The sequence below is a fragment of the Myxocyprinus asiaticus genome, chromosome 1, assembly GCF_019703515.2.
Source record: "Myxocyprinus asiaticus isolate MX2 ecotype Aquarium Trade chromosome 1, UBuf_Myxa_2, whole genome shotgun sequence".
Taxonomy (NCBI): domain Eukaryota; kingdom Metazoa; phylum Chordata; class Actinopteri; order Cypriniformes; family Catostomidae; genus Myxocyprinus; species Myxocyprinus asiaticus.
In genome coordinates this window covers 52,745,550-52,767,194 of record NC_059344.1, presented here as the reverse complement: position 1 = coordinate 52,767,194, position 21,645 = coordinate 52,745,550, and the positions used below count along the sequence as shown (strand labels likewise).

The window sequence follows — 21,645 nt, the reverse complement described above, 5'->3', positions numbered from 1 at the left end:
CCCAGTCAAGTTTATTATTATAATACAATACTGAATTATTATTATTTTCAGGATAAGATTTTTAAAGATAAATTAATATATTTCTGTCCTATTTACTTCACCCTAAACTGGGGTTTTTATTTTGACACTGCAAGTGCAGTCGTGTTATTTAATCTTCACCAGGAGCTTTTATTATGAAACGGGAAGTGCAATGTTTGTTTGACTGTTATGAGTTTCGCATCTTGTGAACAGCTGTCAAACTCCCCTTTACTGTTCCGCGTTTATAGATTTGTTTATAATTGCGCGAATGCTTGAACCTGCAGTACTTCAAAATGGAGGTGAATTGCACCAAAAACACGAGCCCCTGCCACCCCCGTGCGTGCACACAGATCAGCGCATCACCGGTTCATTCTGAAACGCGCACACAGTTTATCTGTCATTAATCACAGCCTTTGCCAGTTAAATAATCACATATGATCATATCTTCATTTTGTTGTTATTTTGATTAATTATACAGCCCTGAAAGTTTGTGAAATTAGTCTACTGATGCACTCTATGAAACTTAATGGCCAAATAAAAGGCTCATTAAAATCATCGCAATGTTCACGATATTGTTGAATTTTACATCGTCTGCAAAATCATCACGATTATTCGATGTACCGCCCAGCCCTACTTCAGACTGCTAAAGGGATAGTTCACCCAAAAAATTAACATTTCCTTATCATTTACTCACCCTCATGCCATCCCAGATATGTTGACTTTCTTTGTTCAGCAGAACACAAATGAAGATTTTTAGAAGAATATCTCAGCTCTGTAGGTCCATACAATGCAAGTGAAGAGTGATCAGACCTTTGTAGCTCCAAAAATCACATTAAGAAAACTTAAATGTAATCCATAAGACTCCAGTGGAAAATCCATACCTTCAGAAGCGATATGATAGGTGTGGTTGAGAAACAGATCACAATTGATGTCCTTTTTTTACTCTCAATATCCACTTTGACTTTTACATCTGAAAGTCACATGTGGTGCCTGTTTAGTTTCACTTTCACATCTGAAAATAAAAGTTAAAGTAGAGATTTAGAGTAAAAAAAAGGACTTAAATATTGTTTTTTTTCTCACCACACCTATTATATTGCTTCTGGAGATATGTATTGGAGTGGAGTTTTAAGACTGGAGTCTTATGAATTACTTTTATGTTTCCTTTATGTGATTTTTAGAGCTGCAAATGACTGATCACCATTCACTTGCATTGTATGGACCTACAGAGCAGAAAATTCTTCTAAAAATAATACATATCTGGGATGGCATGAGGGTGAGCAATTGATAAGAGAATTTTCATTTTTGGGTGAACTGTCCCTTTAAAGACCTCAAGCATTTGATCTGGCGATGGAAGGGTGTTCCTGAAAAATGTGCTACAGCTCAAAGGGGGCCACTTACAGTAAACTCACAGAAACACACACACACCACCCATGTCCTTCCTGAAGTCATAGACTCCTGCAGTAAAGGACAGGTTTCCTGTGTTGGATCTGTTTTCACAGCTGGGAGATCAGAAAAGGATATATGAAATTTACTAGGGCATACTATATGGAAATCATGTCTGCTGATCCTGTTTTGTCATTTTGTTTTTGATTTGCGTGTAGTAGAGGGGTCATAACACCGTTTCCCCCCTGGGGTCCGATTATTGGTAAAGTTATTTGTGCCAAAACAGTTAATAATTTCGTTTTTATATTCCTCCATCTGGCCATTAGAATTAAACATTCTATCTTGTTGCCTTTGGCTTCCTCACTGGGGGTCTAAAGACGATAAATTCTAAGGCATGATTTTCAATCGCATTATCCATTTAAACTGCACAATGAGGACTTTAAGATATTACAGCATCATTTTATGTTACTGCATCATTTTCAGTAAAGCTGCTTTGAAATGATGTTGTGAAAAGCACTATACAAATAAAAATGACTTGACTTGCTTTTTTGTTTTTTTGATGCTGTGGCTTTAAGGCCTCATTTTACACATATCATCGGTTCTTCTTGTGCAGAGACGCCCAAACCAGGGCCCGCGGGCCAAAGTTGGCTCATGATGACCTTTGATTTGACCTGCCTTGTCATATATGACAAGAGGAAAAACAATCTAAAATATATCTACAAGCAACGATGATGGGCCCAAGCACAACTGGTCCATTTCCACCGAGTGGTTTTCAAAAAACAATGCAAGGTGGACACATGCCTTTGGCATTTGACATTATTCTAAACCATTTAAGCAATTTGAGTAAATATAAGAGGACTATTTTGTAAGAGCCACACTTCATGCTGACAGGTGGAGGCGCTGTGACCATGACCCAAAATAGTCAAATCCATGTGATTATCCCCCAAGACTAAACATACATCTTAATTTTGAACTAAATCACATATTGCACACAGAAGATATGAGACACTTCCGGTTTCCCATTTTTCACCATTAATTTAATGCCTCGCCATGGCAACACCATTCGATATATGAAAATCTGTTTGCAATTTAGCATCTTCAATGTCTTAGCATAATGTTGCCTAAATGTGGCGACAGTCTCATGAATCACCTAGGAGGAGTATTTAAAAGTTCAGAGACTGCAATATTCAAAAAATCTAAAATGTCTGACTTCTTGTTGGGCGGACCTAATGACTATCATTATGAAAGTTATCCGGCTTGATGAGAACTATATATATATACACCAACTTTGGTGACTGTAGGAAAATGGGTGTTCTACAGAGCCCCCTACATGCCCATGCGTGAACTTTTGCCCAGACCTAATGGTCAATGATTCTGATGTTTGTGCAATTTTTCAGGAAATTTTAAGCATGCCAAGTGCCTCAAAAACACCCAAATATAGGAAGAAAGGAATAACAACAATTAATGCATTGCCATGGTAACAGTATTTAAGATATCAAATATTCCTTTACAAATTTACATCAGCAGTGTCTTGACATTATTCTAAAGGATTTTGAAGCAATTCATGGAAACATAAGTGGGCTATTTCAAAGTCTGTTAAAAGTGCCATACTTCCTGCTGCCAGCTGGTGGCGCAATGACCATGACCCATAATAGCTGCATAAATGTGATCAGCCCCCATTACCAAACATACAGCTGAATATATCAAAATCATACAATGCACACAGAAGATATAAGGAACTTCCTGTTTCACATTTTTAGCCATAGATTTATTGTTTCGCCATGGCGACACCGTTCAAAATATCATAAATCAGTTCGCAATTTAGTATCTACAATGTCTTGACATGATGTTACACAAATTTGGTGCCAGTCACATGAATCCCCTAGGAGGAGTATTTAAAAGTGCAGAGACTACAATATTAAAAAAATCTAAAATGGCTGACTTCCTGTTGGGCGGAGATAATAACTATAATTATGGAAGTTGTCTGGCTTGATGAGAACTATATATGTACCAATTTTGGTGACTGTAGGTGAAAATGGGGGTGCTACAGAGGCCGTCTTACACACCCATTTTGAAGGGGGCGCTACAGATCCACCCCCCCCCACCCCCATCCGCTCATGCGTGAACTTTTGCCCAGACCTAATGGCTGACGACTCTGATGTGTGTGCAAAATTTCATGAAAAAAGTGCCTCAAAAACACCCACATATAGGAAGAAAGGAATAATAACAATGAATGTGTTGCCATGTCAACACTATTTAAGATATCAAATATCACTTGACAATTTTACATCAGCAGTGTCTTGACATTATTCTAAAGAATATTGAAACAATTCATGTAAAAATAAGAGGGCTATTTCAAACACTGTTAAAAGTGCCATACTTCTTGCTGCCAGTTGGTGGCACTATGACCGTGACCTTCCTTGGACAATACACCCTGAAAATGGAGCTCATGGTGCCCATATGCCCACTTACCACTTTGGTCACTAGGGGCAATGTTTCACATTTCAGTAAGCATAGAACAAATTTAGCATATCACAATCATAAAACAAAACATGGCAACAAAGAAAAAAATGAAATGACCCCTGTTCAAAAGTCTGCATACACTTAGTTCTTAATACTGTGTATTTCCCCCTTTAGCATCAATTACAGCATGCAGTCTTTTGTAATAGTCGTCTATGAGGCCCCAAATTCTTGCAGGTGGTATAGCTACCCATTCGTCTTGGCAAAATGCCTCCAGGTCATGCAAAGTCTTTGGTCGTCTTGCATGAACCGCACGTTTGAGATCTCCCCAGAGTGGCTCGATGATATTAAGGTCAGGAGACTGTGATAGCCACTCCATAACTTTTTCTGCTGTAAGCACTGGAGGGTCAACTTGGCCTTGTGCTTAGGGTCATTGTCGTGCTGGAAAGTCCAAGAGCGTCCCATGAGCAGGTTTCATGCAGAGGAATGTAAATTGTCTGCCAGTATTTTCTGATAACATGCTACATTCAACTTGCCATCAATTTTCACAAGATTCCCGTTCCTTTAGAGGTCACACACCCCCAAAACATCAGTGAGCCACCACCATGCTTCACAGTGGGGATGGTATTCTTTTCACTATAGGCCTTGTTGACCCCTCTCCAAACATAGCGCTTATGGTTGTGACCATAAAGCTCTATTTTGGTCTCGTCACTCCAAATTACAGTATGCCAGAAGCTGTGAGGCGTGTGAAGGTGTTGTGGGGCATATTGTAACCTGGCTTTTTTGTGGCATTGGTGCAGTAAAGGCTTCTTTCTGGCAACTCGACCATGCAGCTCATTTTTGTTCAAGCAACATCATATTGTGCTCCTTGAAACAACCACACCATCTTTTTCCAGAGCAGCCTGTATTTCTCCTGAGGTTACCTGTGGGTTTTTCTTTGTATCCCGAACAATTCTTCTGGCAGTTGTGGCTGAAATCTTTCTTGGTCTACCTGACCTTGGCTTGGTATCAAGAGATCCCCGAATTTTCCACTTGTTAATAAGTGACTGAACAGTACTGACTGGCATTTTCAAGGCTTTGGATATCTTTTTATATCCTTTTCCATCTTTATAAAGTTCCATTACCTTGTTACGCAGGTCTTTTGACAGTTCTTTTCTGCTCCCCATGGCTCAGTATCTAGCCTGCTCAGTGCATCCATGTGAGAGCTAACAAACTCATTGACTATTTATACACAGACACTAATTGCAATTTAAAAAGCCACAGGTGTGGGAAATTAAACTTTAATTGCCATTTAAACCGGTGTGTGTCACCTTGTGTGTCTGAACAAAGCCAAACATTATTTGGCCATTTGGGTGATTTCTGTTATCATTATGATTTAAAAAGGAGCCAAACAACTATGTGATAATAAATGGCTTCATATGTTCTCTATCCTTAAATAAAAGACATATTTTCAAAATCAAAGCCAAAATTTCACAATTTCTGCCAGGGTATGCAAACTTTTGAGCACAACTGTAACTATGGTGTAGAGAAAATACTATTGTCACTATTGACAGTGTAGCTAGCCAAGATTAGCTCACAGACTCGATGTTATCTTCGTTTTAGTTTGCTAGCTAGCAGAAAGAGCCTGTTACATAAATAAAGTTTTCTAAATTTTTCTAAAGAATGATGAATGTAGTCTTAAATGTTGGCTAATTTCCATATCGTGAAGCCCTAGTTTAGATACTTGGAACTTGTGCTGTATTTTGAGATCAGTAACTTGATGAAATCTTAATATGTTAAATTTTTGCCAAGCATGCATGCGGTAAAGCTATCTTTCACAGAGCTCTACATATGCTATGTAGTATGTACTTTTGCTAGAGTTGCTGCAGTCAAGTAAGTTTAATTAGTGTTGTTTGCCAAGGCAAGCATTACTATTACTCATACATAATGTTAGGGCTACAGACATGAATGACTGAAAATTATGTTACTTGCTAAGGAGGTGTGTACTACTTTTGTAAGTGATCAGACTTACGAATTTCACCTTGCAGATGTTAAAAAAAGGGTGAAAAATATCCCTTAGGCTTACACTGAAAAACAGGGACCCAAGACTTTTATCTCTCATATCAAGGGACCAAATTAGAGACTTTGGGGTGGGCTTGAGCCAGTATTAACCACCCAAAACACCATAGAAGCAACACCCTAGCCACCACCCAAAACACCTTAGCCACCGCAAAGCAACAACTACTGTAAGTAACTGCATAGCAACATCCTAGCATCTACCCTCAACAACCTAGCATCACGGCAGTGACTTTTGTAGGCAAGCACCACTCACATTTTCTTCAGAAAAAAATCTAATATTAATCAAGTTTGTATAGGCCTAGCATTTTTTACAAAAAAATAATGTTTAAAAGCAGCTTTACAAAAAATAAAGCGGTAATAATAATGTGACTATTATAAAGAAAAATTCCTTGCTTTAGATGATTACGCAAAATGAGGAACAAACCTTGGGAAAAACATAATGCAGGGAGGGGATTTTGAGTACTGGCTGTATTCCAATGACTGTATGACTGTAAATGATGACACTAAAACAGATTGCTGTTAGTACTTAAGATACAATCACAGATGTGACACAGTAATGAGAAGAAGACTAATTTGTAATGAGAAAGAGAGTGCGAGGGAATGTATATGGATGTAAAGAGGATAAGTAAAAAGGACTACATTTCTGTCAAAGGACTACTCTTCACCCCACTTCTTAAAGAATGTCTGGAAACAAGAAAAACAATTCTGATTCCAAGTGGCCTGAATATAAATCTCATCCATCCCACGAGCACTTGAAACAACAAAGAATGAGATAATGTATTCATATCCACTTTCAACCTCCATTAAGCCCTTTAACTGATTGCCAAGTAGGAAGTGGTTTAAAAATATTATTTTTTTTTACTTAATTCTCATTTCCACCCATTGCTTCTACACATAATATATCTTTCAGGCCATTTCAAACCACGGTTTTGTGTAGAAAATTGCTCAAAAATTAAAATTCTGTCATTAACACAAAAAATGGCATTTAAAAAGAAAAAGTCTTTATGCAGCTTTTGCCATACAACAACAGTTGAGCAAATAATGAAAGTAATGTCATTTGGTTGAACTATTGCTTTAATAAAAGATATAAATAGCTGCTTCAACACATTTTAGACTCCCTGTGCATAATTTTACATTTACAAACAAATCAAAAAACGGAATGAATAAATCACAGAAAGGAACCTACATCCATTAAAATGCCCTCACCTCCTTTTTCTGGATCTTTCTCCACTTCATCCTCCTCTTTCTCCAGCTCTTCATCTTCCTCTGCCTCAGTGGTACAGCGGTAGCCCTTCCTCTTCAGGACATGGCAGATGAGGACTCCCAGAAGCCCCAGCAGAAAGAAGACTGGCACCAGGACAAAAGTAATGTTAACCGAGTTCCCATCACCACCGCCAGCTGAGAGGATGAGAGGATCATTTACTACAATACAGTTCTGTAAGATACAGTATACATTGATAAATCGATCAGTAGTTTGATCAATTAAATGTTTTTTTGTTTTTTTAGTTCATACAAGAAATTTTTTTTTACATAGTTTTCTAGACAAATATAAATGGAGCCTAAAGTCATTATGCATTTAAGCATAAACCTTTACACCGTAGTTTTTAAAGAAAGCATAACATATATTCAGTCAAGTGTTTCTAGACTTTTGACTGGTACTGTAATTTAAAATGTACAGTCTTTCTCTACTGAAAAAATGGGCCAAAATATGTATACTCTGGTGTATAAATGTAAAAAAAAAAAATTTGTTGTTGCCAAAAATGGTCTCTAGAATAAGCCAGAAAGTGGAGGGTTGTTGATTTGAGTCCAACAAGGTACATGCCACAAGTTGTCACTATTGCACTCTTGAATAAGGCTCTTAACCCAATTTGCTCCAGGAGGACTGTGTGCTGTAAGTCACTTTGGATAAAAGTGTCTGCTAAATGACTACTTACATACTTGCAAGATCCATTCTGCAATATATCAGGTGTCTCGGTGTAAGAGCTGATAGCAAATTCAAGTTCAGACCTGCGCACTTACGAACTATGTTTCCATCCAAGGATTTTTTGCAAAAAAGTTTTAGTGCATCAAAATAAAACTGATGGAAACGCAATTTATTGTGTCGACATAATATTCTTCCATTTGACTCTAGCGCATAAACTCTACGTCGATACATCAAATGTCGCAAAAACTGGTTTGGAAACACTTTTTGTCAAGAAAATTGGCATTAATGCAAAAATGTTGTGTCACGTGACAGAATTTACCCCAGTCGTTGCCTGTGTTAATCATGATGACAAGGTATAGGATCCTTGAAAGCCAATTTATTGTACGTGATTATGGATTGATCTGAACGGCATAAAGATCCGATCACTGCAAACATGACACTACAAGGAGTGCCAACACAAATATCTCATTTCAAGACATGCACATTTGACAAGTGCACGGAGAACAAATTAATGGCCACTGTTTGTGATTAATTTAATCGCAGTAGCCATCCATTTATTTATTAAAGTTGCTTTTCCACACCATTCAAAATAATAGACGGCAGTCACGGAATTAGCCCACAATACAATAAAACATATCATTTCTGTGCACAAAGATGTTTTAAATTAAATATATATGCACAATACTAGAAAAAAAAGCTTCAATGTGCTTTTTTGGAACAGTAACATATAGCCCAATTTTATTAAATTATTGTTTATACTTTTGAAAAAATGCTGGCAAAATTCCCTATATTAAATTAAATAAATTGCCAAACGCAAAACGCATTAAATAAAAAAAAATTCAAAAAATACCAAACAAATGTTTTTTAATTTTTTGACCTATATATGCCTTTTCTTTACACAAACTTAAATTAGCCTTACCCTGTTCTGCAGACTAATAAAGTCGGCTGAATGACATTTTCTACACTTCAAGACTATAAACTATCAGAACTATTTGTCCAGTGCTGAGTTCACTTTCAGAAAACTAGCTTTTGAACCTTTTAAAACTTTTAAATATTTTAAATCTAAACCTCTTTACCTTGGATCGCATTTGCTGAGCTTCTTCAGAAAATGCAAATTGCATTATGACACTAAAATTAATTTTAGATGATAATCAAGTTCAGTTGGTCATTAAAAGTTGTTGGACAAATATGCAGGACATAATGCAGTTGTGATGGCAATGCTTTGATGGCAATGATTGTTCAAAATAGCCTATAGAATTTCAGGAATGTATCATATGCAAACCCTGAAATTACACAGCATCAGTTTTTCTTTAAGAGCTGTGCACACAGCATATACACATCGATGGATGGTCCTTATACTAAGACCGAAAATTTCCCCACTACTTGGTGCAGGATGCCAGCTTGAACAAGGCCATGATGATTCGCATTCGGGTCGGAACCTGTGGCAACCTGCGATAGACGCAACATCAGGACCAATATTACAGTCCTATCAGAAGGGCAACTGTTCCCTTTTGAATGCAATTCCTCATCTTCTGATTGCATTTATTTGTGAAATTAAAATGACAGTAAGCTGGCTAATTTCAATGAATTGTCTCAATACTCTCCCCATTTTACCAAAACTTCAGGGGAAAAAGAATTAGGGACATCTGGGAAGCGAATTAGCGATAAACACACATTTCTGTATGGAAACACCTTCAGGGCAGATTTCTTTTGCGCTAAACCAAAACTTATGCGACAAAGTGTTTTTTTAGGCATGACATCATTACGCACACCATTTTTATCGATAAAAGGCCATTTGAATGGAAACAGGCAGTAGACGGCAAATTTCGCAAAAAAATTTTTTCCGCATTTTCACTTTGTCGACAACAAAATAGCACAAAAAGTGGATGGAAACTAGACTACTGAGAGACACTTTCTATTTGAGATATTCGCTGGGATTAAATCATAACTTCATTGGGTTGAATTTCTCTGAAACTTCAACAACAGAAGAGTCTGAGCTGAGAGCTAGTGCCTGCACAGACACATTACACATGACTCAAAATGAGACAAGCCGAGTGTTTGGCCCATCATTTAAACACAGAATGACAGAAACAGCATGACTGAGAGAACAGAGAGAAAGAATGCCCTCAGAGAACAGTACAGAGGACAGTCTGCAGTGAATTAGGGGATGCAGTAGTCCCTGTAAATTTCCACTGTACAGTTACTGTCACTCGTTTTATCACTCTCTTCTTCTCTCACTCTTAACCCTTACAAAAAGTTCTGCGGTGGTACCATGGTACAGGGATGGTATCAGATAATACCATGGTACTGAATGATTTCCATATTCATATACCAAGGTATTTACATGGTATTCTAAGGTACTTAAAAGAACACCATGGAATTAGTATTGTAAATCTTTAAATAACCATGGCACAATTTTTTTTTTTAAACATAGTAGTACCGTAGTACTTTGAAGTGGTGATGAACAGGCCCTTTCCCAGAGCAGGAACTAAAGCCCGTTTTGGGTACTTCTAACCAGAACTAGCACTTTTCGTTGTTTTGGCACATAAGGAACTATAGATTCTCTTAGCCATTTAGAGGGACTTTGGACTGACTTTTTAGCTCCACACCTGTGGGAGGTGCTGTAACCTGTATGACGCACAAGGCAATTAAAAATCTGAAGAGTCAGCAGCCGCCATAGTAAACAAACTACTCAGAAGACTGTGCTAATTTTCCAATTACCGTTACAAATATAACAAAACCAACAAAGTATCTGAATAGCATCGCCTGTTTCTCATATGTGTGTTCGAGGGTTGAGCAGAGCTCAACGGGAAATGCTTTGAGTTTTCATCGCATCTCATAAACACATTGGTTGTATAGATATGAATAGTGATGTCATGGCAAAAAAGTCACACCCACAAAGCATGGTAAACGAGACAGAGTTTAAAACAGTTCAAAAACTGAACTGAAACTCTCTGACCTACTGCCCCTTTCTCTGCTGTTAAAATCACCTACTTTCCCTCCTTCAGGTGAGGCTGTCTCCCCTGCTGCCCCTATGGGAAGTACCTGCCCTGCTGCCCCTCTCTGAATGTCTGTCCCTCTATGAGAGTCAGCTGAAACTGTCTCTGCTGCTGCCCCTGCTGTCTCTTCTGCTACAAAGAAACAATTAACATTAAAATTCCATTGTCACTCCAGTTTATTTCTTGACAAAAGCCTATGAATAATCTGTTTGGCTATTGACTTGCAATCTAACTATTCTATCTATCCTAGCTAGCTACATCTGTTGCTGTTTCTTCCTCATCTGGTGGTGGATTTTGCTCTCTCTCTCCTTGAAATATTTAGAAATGCTCATGATATGAAAATCAAGGGAACAAACATTAAGCTTAAAACAGTAGCGTTACTTCAACTTAATTAGTTAATATTACAAATTGCCTAACGTTACATCAGGGCTTGACATTAAGCATTGTCATGTGCTTGTCCTCCGGACAACTAAATTGGTCACTCACTTGTCCGAATAAAAAGTTACTTGTCCAGAGAGAAAAAAAGGACATTTAAATTACATGTTCAAGTAACATGTCAAAGTTTCTGTTGTATGTTTCCTAAAATTACGACTGATGCCCAACTTAATAGTGTACATATGCAATCAACTCAGTTCTCTGCAACAGAAATGTAAACTGCACTGGGTAGGGGAAGAGGCTATTGTCATATGGCAATTATTTTTTCACGTATGGTAGTCAAAAAAGAAAAGCCTCCATAGCCACTATTAACAGCAGGGATGCTCATAGTTCTATGGATTGAGATCTACTTTTTCATCATGTTATTGCAGCAAGATCTACCATGTACAATATAGGCTATACATTACAGACTACTGACATTTTGGTATTGTGAAATTTGATGTTTTTCAATACCAGCTTCAATACCACAACAAATAATAACACTACCAATATGTTAATTGTGGAAGAATTGTTTCAAGTTCTTAAGTAATTATTCAAGACTAGTAAACAGTCAGTAATAAAATAACAATAAAAAAACAGCAATGAATAGAAATAGGTTAAAAATAATAGAACAAATTAAGAAAATTCTGTGCTTTTTAACAGCTTTTTAACAGATAGCAGTAGGCTATCAAGCATTCAAGTAAAGATTCAGAATGAAATGCAACTACAATGCTACTACTGGACTTTACTGTATGATTATAATACATGAATAGTTTTTAAAGCTACTAAAGTTATTCAGTTAAGAGCAGAGAGTGGTTTTCTTGTTTTCTTGCTATGGTTGTTTGATTATTACACTAGACAGCAGCAGGTCTATTAGCTTACATATACACTTACAAGTCCGACAATTTAATAATCAGCTTTTTTCTCCACTATTTACGTTCACTTTAGATAACTCATTGTTTTTACATGAATACCTCACCAATACTGGCATTTTGGTGGAATTTTAAAATATATTTGACCGTTCAGGTGTGCATTAGCGTGAGCATTTTTGGAACACACGCGCATGTTCAGCACACACACATACGCTGCCTGTCAATCAAACAGGGTGCACCTGTTACTAGATTGCTAGCGAATTATAAAATTATGCACTCTGGATTATTTTCAACAGGAAAATAAGAACACAGGCCTAGCCTATCACAAATATAGCCGGTTATTTTTTCATTATTGACGTTTTAATCAGTCTGCTTGTCCGGTCGGGCAAGTGAAATTCTCTTTCACTTTCCCCTTTAAAAATCCACTTGTCCCGGACAAGCGTTAATGTGGAGCCCTGGTTACATGATGAGCCAGCTTGCTACTCAAATTCTGAAAATAGTTACGTTGTCAGAGGCGCTGGTAATAACGTTAACATTAGATAATTAGCTAACATTAGCTAGCTAAATTTAACATTACATACGTTATACATTGTTTTTTAACAGCTGGATACATCAGTCGACATAAGCGAGGAGACTGATAGCTAGCGTCGTTAGCTAACGTTAATGTTACCTAAATTAGCTAATGTTAGATTAATGTTAGATTAATGTTAATTATCACTGATAACTTCTGCCGTAACATTATCTGTTTGCTGTCGTATATTGATAATGATAAAATTGTGTTTGGACTAGTGGATAACTGCAGTGGATACTGTAAAGTTAGTTAACGTTACTTACCTCAAACGATGTTGTGTTCTCAAAATGCCTTGGTGTCTCAGATGCAGCTAGGTGGTTCCAGTGGTTCTTTAACTTCTTATCATTAATTCAATCTACAATTAGTTTTTAATCATTTAGAATGTTTAACTATAGGTAGAGTGCTTAAACTTAAATATATATATGACTGACTTACTGGGAGTAAGAGATGCTTTGCCGAAGCAACGGCACAAAACACAACGTTAGAGATCTTTTATGTTATCATGAGAAGGTAAAAATATTTTCGGTTCATTATGAAACTGTGGCAGGCCGCCACAGTCTAGGTAATTAATGGGAAACACTGTTTATGCATTTATACAGATATGATGCTGCCGGGTTTTGACTGAGAAGAAGGTCTGTAATTAAAATTACACTTGACTGTTGATTAACTGTACTGTATGGTTGTTATGATTTCTATGCTGATAAATCCACAACACAGGAAATCATTTTATTGTTTATTTTCGCTCATTTTGGTGAGGCAAGTGGCTTATTTTGGGCTCTCCTCTCTCTGCGGCTTTAAGGACACCACGAGGATGATGCACCCAGTTTAAAGTGTAACCTGAAGACAGTAGCTGTGTCTGAAAATTGGAAAATGCTGCCTTTGGAGGCTGTATAAAGAGGTAGGATGAAAATAAGGTGCTTTTCAAAGTGTTCTGAGATCAGTTTCCTGAAGAGTTCCATTCATTAAAAAACATTTAAGCCATTAACTGATTAGGCAGCTGGTCACGTTTTCGGATGCAGCCACAGTTTGGCACGTTGGTACACAGTTGTTAGGGTGTTATGTGTGGTTCCTATGGCATTGTTAGATGGAGGACACCAGGTGTTGTTTATTCTGTTGTTGCTATTGAATCGCATGTGCAAACAACATCAGAAGTGCGTGCAAATTCAAGAGGGAAAAGTCTCGTCAGGTTTGCCATTCCTCTTAAGAGTTCTCATTGAGAAATTTACTAAGAGAAAAGTACTGGGACTTTTGTATGTGGGAAAGGGGCTAATATCAGAGAGACTTGAGGGTGGTCTCTTGACTTGGGCAAGTAAGCAACTGCCAAGTAACCATGCTGTACACCCTAGCAACCATCTAACAATGCCAACATTAACCACACATAACACCCTAACAACTGTGTACCAACGTGCCAAATACCATTCAGAAAAATTAACAACAATATAGCAACGCCTTGGCAGTAGTGCATCCTTGGCTCCGTCTTGTGGCTAAAAAAAAAAACATTCTGAAGCCAGTAATAAAGTAGGTAATGCAACAATTAGATTTGGGTCTGGTATTATAGTTCTTGGGAGGTATTATAGTTCTTGTGGGAAATATAGATAGTGATCTGAAATGCCCCAAGACTTCATTGATCCCCTTCTAAATTAATCTACTTTACCTTCATGTCAATTCCAATTGTCAATAAATTCATAAAAGCATAAAACAAAATAATCAATAGACAAACAAACATGGAACCTAAGTTCCACGCAAACTCTGTTAAACCAAACCCGAAACAGAGCTCTTTTTACTTAAAATTGGCATTCCAGAACTCATGTAGGATCATGTAGCGTGTATGTAAACTGTATATTGGGCATTCCCGCTCAGTCTCTCGGACTGTGAGTCTGAACTCTGACCTCCACTAATCTAAAGAGCCAAGCAAAGAAAAAAAAGGCTAATGTGATGACTGTTACTGCATGTCTGCTTGCAGTTGCTGCATTACTACGCACACAGAAAGCAAATGGCTAAAATACTACACTAGGTACGTACCAGGTCTCGCAAGCCTACACAAATGACCGATACAGTGAGTTTGTGTGCATAGGAAGTTACCATTCATCTTGTTCAACTGGCTCTATGCCAGCACAGTCCTGGACAGACAGGATGACTAGCAGGCCTTGGATCTGTTGTGACTCACTGACGCGTGAACAATAAGCATTTCGAACAATACGCACTACAATTTCCACCCACTTCTGCAACTGGGCCTTATAATCAAAGGGAGAGAAGCTCAGTTATCTAGGGTTACAACTATGGTGCAATCATAAAAATACACTCAATTCATTGATGGGAACTCTGGATGACAGTGCTAAAGAAAAGGATGCTATGCAGTTCAAATATAAGCTGTAAAGTGTGTAATGTGTAGGGAGGCACTCCACCTCATATCATCCATTTTTACTGTTTTACTTTCCGACAAACACTAAAAGGGCATATAAGACATGACGTTAAAGTTGTTCACACCAATCTTAATCTAATCTCAGTTTCAAAACAAAATTACAGGTGCATCTCAATAAATTAGAATGTCGTGGAAAAGTTCATTTATTTCAGTAATTCAACTCAAATTGTGAAACTCGTGTATTAAATAAATTCAATGCACACATACTGAAGTAGTTTAAGTCTTTGGTTCTTTTAATTGTGATGATTTTGGCTCACATTTAACAATAACCCACCAATTCACTATCTCATAAAATTAGAATATGGTGACATGCCAATCAGCTAATTAACTCAAAACACCTGCAAAGGTTTCCTGAGCCTTCAAAATGGTCTCTCAGTTTGGTTCACTAGGCTACACAATCATGGGGAAGACTGCTGATCTGACAGTTGTCCAGAAGACAATCATTGACACCCTTCACAAGGAGGGTAAGCCACAAACATTCATTGCCAAAGAAGCTGGCTGTTCACAGAGTGCTGTATCCAAGCATGTTAACAGAAAGTTGAGTGGAAGGAAAAAGTGTGGAAGAAAAAGATGCACAACCAACCGAGAGAACCGCAGCCTTATGAGGATTGTCAAGTAAAATCGATTCAAGAATTTGGGTGAACTTCACAAGGAATGGACTGAGGCTGGGGTCAAGGCATCAAGAGCCACCACACACAGACGTGTCAAGGAATTTGGCTACAGTTGTCGTATTCCTCTTGTTAAGCCACTCCTGAACCACAGACAACGTTAGAGGCGTCTTACCTGGGCTAAGGAGAAGAAGAACTGGACTGTTGCCCAGTGGTCCAAAGTCCTCTTTTCAGATGAGAGCAAGTTTTGTATTTCATTTGGAAACCAAGGTCCTAGAGTCTGGAGGAAGGGTGGAGAAGCTCATAGCCCAAGTTGCTTGAAGTCCAGTGTTAAGTTTCCACAGTCTGTGATGATTTGGGGTGCAATGTCATCTGCTGGTGTTGGTCCATTGTGTTTTTTTGAAAACCAAAGTCACTGCACCCATTTACCAAGAAATTTTGGAGCACTTCATGCTTCCTTCTGCTGACCAGCTTTTTAAAGATGCTGATTTCATTTTCCAGCACGATTTGGCACCTGCCCACACTGCCAAAAGCACCAAAAGTTGGTTAAATGACCATAGTGTTGGTGTGCTTGACTGGCCAGCAAACTCACCAGACCTGAACCCCATAGAGAATCTATGGGGTATTGTCAAGAGGAAAATGAGAAACAAGAGACCAAAAAATGCAGATGAGCTGAAGGCCACTGTCAAAGAAACCTGGGCTTCCATACCACCTCAGCAGTGCCACAAACTGATCACCTCCATGCCACGCCGAATTGAGGCAGTAATTAAAGCAAAAGGAGCCCCTACCAAGTATTGAGTACATATACAGTAAATGAACATACTTTCCAGAAGGCCAACAATTCACTAAAAATGTATGATGTATTCTAATTTTTTGTGACAGTGAATTGGGGGGTTTCTGTTAAATGTGAGCCAAAATCATCACAATTAAAAGAACCAAAGACTTAAACTACTTCAGTCTGTGTGCATTGAATTTATTTAATACACGAGTTTCACAATTTGAGTTGAATTACTGAAATAAATGAACTTTTCCACGACATTCTAATTTATTGAGATGCACCTGTACATTCAGATACGGTATCGTTTATTGAAAGACATATTTCAGTCTGCAAAAAGGGATAAATAATTTCCAATTATTATGCAGTTCAGATCTGCAATTAGAACTATGTATCGTCAACACTGTTCTAACATGCAATTCTAATCGCAGATCTGAATTTTAGGGGATTTTCCAGGTTCAATACAAATTAAGCTTAATCAGCAGCATTTGTGATATAATATCGATTAGGCCTACAACAAAAATTAATTTCAACTTGTCCCTCCTTGCGTTTAAAAAAAAACAGTGAGGCACTTACAATGGAAGTGAATGGGGAAAATCCAAATCCATAAATGTTAAAATACTCAATGTTTCAAAAGTCTAGCCACACAAGACGTAAACAATGTGTGTTAACATGATTTTAGCGTGACAAGATAGCTAACTAACCTTTTCTGTGTAAAATTTTACAAAGTCCAATTTTACAACTTCGTTGCCATAAAAACAACGATTTAACAACTTTAGAGCTCAAATAATACACAAGTTTAAGAAATGTAAGTGCTTTTCTAAAATTATAAGCTTCACATTTCTGCCTTTAAACCCTACAAAAATTGACCCTATTCACTTCTATTGTAAAAGCCTCCCTGTAACATCAATTTTTGCTTTTTTTTAAAGAAAAGGAGAGACTAGTCGAAATAATTTTTTGTGCTAATTAACATTATGCCATCAATGATGTCGGCTGAGCTTAACTTGTATTGAACCTGGAAAATTCCTTAAGTGTTTGTCGAGGAACTGTTTGCATTCGTCGATCGTGCGGCCATTAGAAATAAAAATTACAAAGGAGATCCCATTTGTTTCTCCTAGATAGCAGTCAGTCCCCTGCTTCTCCTGAGAAAGACCCTAATAATCTTACATGTCTCCTCTAGAGTTTAGAAGAGATCTCTACAATGTCTCAAACTGTGCTCAGATTTGCCAATATACCAAAGTCTGCAATCAAAAGTCAGAGATTTTACAATAACACTTTACAATAAGGCTCCATATGTTAACATTAGTATATGCAATAGATATCATTAACTAACAATAATCAATATTTTTAAACAGCATTAATTCATCTTGGACAATGTTAATTGATCAAAAACACAATTAATTATCATTAGTTCATGTTAGTTCATATTGCATTAACTAATGTTAACATCTACAACTTTTAATAAAAAAAAATAATACAAAATATTAGGCAAGTAAATGTTCAAATTAACATTAACCAAGAATAGGCTTACAAATGTTGTAAAAGTTTTGTTCATTCATTGTTATTCATGTTATCAAGTGTAGTTAACTTATGTTAATAAATGGAACCTTACTGCAATGTGTTAATGAGATTTCAAAATTAATAATTTTTTATGAAGTATTCTTCCAAGATCAAATTATCTAAAGTTATCCACATTTGATAGCTCTATGCTCTTACTATGTGTCAACAATTGGCTTATTAGTGTCTATTTTTTTATTTTATTGGTCCAAACTAATTTTAGGAGTTGATCTGCAAACAAAACATAATTGTGAATTCCATTAAGTCTCCTGAGCTATATATATATATATATATATATAAACCCTAAGCATTAAAATGTTTCTCTGTGGGGACCACGGGGGTCTCTAACTTATAACCAGGGCTCCACACTAAGGATGGCCCGATGGCTTGATGCCAGTGTTAGAGAGATTTGGGTCAGTTGAAGGAACCATCACATGCACCATTGGGCCAGTGTTTGTCACTAAATCCAGGGCCGGAGTGGCAATCGGGAAGATCGGGAGAATTCCCGCTGGGCCGGTCAAAAATTGGGCCGGTTAGGTCCGCATGTTGATTGACAAACTTTCATCATATGTTGCATAACAATTGCCAACAGTCCATAACATCCAGTATTTAAAGGATCAGAATTGCGTTCCGTATTATAGCGGACGCAGTCTGTATTTTATCATCTCACACCCAAACAAAGCAGAGAGTAGCCTGTGAGAGACAAAACTGAGGTTGCGCCGCTTCACTTGACAGCGCGGGAAGGATCACGGAAGATCCATCGAGAACAGATAGGCTACTAATAGCTGAGTGGATGAACGTGCTTCAGGTAGCCTACAAGTTTAATTCTGACTGCAGTCTCACAATCTCAATCAATTAATCTCTGAAATCCTCTTCCCTAGCAGTGCAGAATGATAATAGCAAAATTATTTTTTGTCACAAAATAACAGAATACATAAAGTAAATGAATACAGATGCAACAGCACAACACGGTACGAAAATAATGGGACTTTACAGCTCTCAAAAGAGTAAACTCAATGAAACAAACTGCACAGAGTGCCTTCAATGTTGTATCATGCGACAAAACCCTCTTAAAGAGACAGTAACCATTTTGCCTTTGTCTTGAACATTTACATTCCAAGTAAAAGAAAAGTACAAATGTGTTATTTTTAGTCTTTTATTTCACTCTTATCATTGTAAAAAGGCACGTTTTTGAATGGCATGTAAAAATGTAAAAACAATCACTCAACATTAATTGTTTCACTGGAGTGTGAGCCTGTACATCTTGAAAGAGTTATAAACATTTACAGTTCTATAGTGTTATTATGTGCCTAGATAGTCTATAAAATAATCTTAGTTTACCCAAAAATGAAATTTCTCTCATCATTTACTCACCCTCATGCCATCCCAGATGTGTATGACTTTCTGTCTTCTGCTGAACACAAATGAAGCTTTTTAGAAGAATTTCTCAGTTCTGTTGGTCCTTTCAATGCAAGTGAATGGTGATCAGAACTCAGAAGGTACAAAACTCACATAAATGCAGCATAAAAGTAATCCATACAACTCCAGTGGTTTACTCTATGTCTTCAGAAGCAATATGATAGGTGTGGGTGAGAAACAGATCAATATTTAAGTTTTTTTTATTATTATAAATTCTCCTCCCTGCCCAGTAGGGGGTGATATGCTTATGTAAATCACCAAAAACAGAGGAAGAACTCTTAAGAGAAAAGAGTGCTTATGAAAGTGAAAGTGGAGATTTATAGTAAAAAATTATTAATTATTGATCTGTTTCTCACCGCTTCTCATTTACTTGCATTGAATGGACCAACAGTTCTTCTAAACATCTTCATTCATGTTCTGCAAAAGAAAGTCATACACATCTGGGATGGCATGAGGGTGAGGAAATGATCAAATATCCCTTTAACATTCACTTATTTTTACAACACATACAATGATGTCTTATGACAAAGTGAAAATCTTAGTGAATGCCATATGTGGTATAATGACATGGAGAGCTTAAATAATTCTCAAGTAGTTACATATATTGTATATTTTTGCTCTGATCTTGTTTTATTGTTATCATCTTCACCTCCAACCCCCCTTTTGGGTGTGGGCTGACTTGGACATGACATCCCGGACTGAATATGAATCCCACTCCGGCCCTGACTAAATCATACATCGATTAATAATGTATATGTTTTATACCTTTAAAATGTGAAGACTTTGTTTTCTGTTATGTATTAAACGTTGTTGCGAATTCTGCTGATTCAAACTTAATATAAGATTTTGTCGAGATTGGGAGAGTGCATTGTTATAGAAGCATTAGTAAGATTGGTTTGAAAACTGCAGAACAATCAGTTATGATTTGCATTGTTTGCCATTCTTTTACAGCAGAAGTGCATTTATTAATTTATAGGTGTCATTGAGTTTCCATTTCAAGCTATTATTGCAAATTATATATCCAGTATGTAAAAAAAAAAAAAAAAAAAAAAAAAAAAACTCTTGTAGTTTTATTTAAAGAAAACTCAACACTTAGTGGAAAAATAGAAATACGTTGCTAAATAAACATTAAAAATTTAAAAAATTAAAAAAGTAACTTTTTTTCTTGTTTATTTATTTGTTTAGTGGTGGGGCCAGTGAAAATGTTGGCAGGGCAAGTAAAACTGCAGGGGAAAAATCCTTATTGTTGAGCCCTGACTAAGCAATGTTTTATGCCTCATAACTAATGATAGGAACAGTTGAATGGCAATGTAGGGATCAACGCATCTGTTCACGACACCAGTATCGATCCTCGGACAGGCAGCCGCTTCCGTACGTACTGGGTCGCAATCAATAACAGGTCATCCGCAAATAACTTTATGACTGACAGCCACACCTCGCGCAAAAGACCCCATGTACTCGCTAAATGCGCCACAAACACAATCATGGCATATATGGATGTGTGATTCTCATATTTCAAATCGTTTTGCCCTGTGTTCAGTGGGTATTGTCATGCTGCTTCAAATGATCTGTACTTACGTGGCGCAGTACTGGGCACTGAGGTATCTGACATCGGCTCACCCGTGAGACTGCAGATCTCTCGTCCACAGAAGATGAACTCGGACCTGGACTCGAGCGTCCAGAGACTCGTGAGCTTCGAGCTGTGCTGATATTCACGAGTGAAAGCCGCTAGTGTTTCCTAATTCTTATCACTGCTGTGAGGAACGTCCCACTCTTAAAGTTATAAACCTTCTAACAACACTCACAGCTCTTCACTATACGGCCAACTGCGAGCTGAAAAGTTGAAAAGAAAAATCTTTATGCACAGGCAAAAAAGTGTTAATTATGAGAGTTGTGCATGTAAAACGGCAGTGTATGTATAGGGAAAATGTTATAAGGCTTACCCCCACTAGGGGGAGTTGTCATTTCTTTATGTTCCAAATTGTATTACTGAGCCCTTCATTAGAGTGTTGTGATGGGAAGATCGGAACATTTTACTGACTTGGATCTTTGAGTCTAGTTCAGCAAAATGAACGAATCTTTATTCAAGTGATTTCGTTCATTTGAGCAGAATAAAACTAAAATGTAACATTTTCAATAGCCAGATCCCCCCCAACACGTCTACT

The 21,645-nt window shown here is 37.4% G+C and overlaps 1 protein-coding gene across 1 annotated transcript in view; it reads right to left on the bottom strand.

Annotated features, from left to right (window-relative positions):
• LOC127441225 (RELT-like protein 1) overlaps nt 1–21,285 on the bottom strand; it is a 38,405-nt gene extending 17,120 nt beyond the window's left edge. Inside the window, exons 1-2 of the mRNA XM_051698400.1 lie at nt 21,059–21,285; nt 7,126–7,317 (exon numbers count right to left, since the gene is read on the bottom strand). Coding sequence (XP_051554360.1) covers nt 7,126–7,317; nt 21,059–21,092 — 226 coding nt within the window. The 5' untranslated portion in view covers nt 21,093–21,285. The remainder of the gene's footprint in view (nt 1–7,125; nt 7,318–21,058) is intronic.
• Between the last annotated feature and the right edge of the window lie 360 nt (nt 21,286–21,645).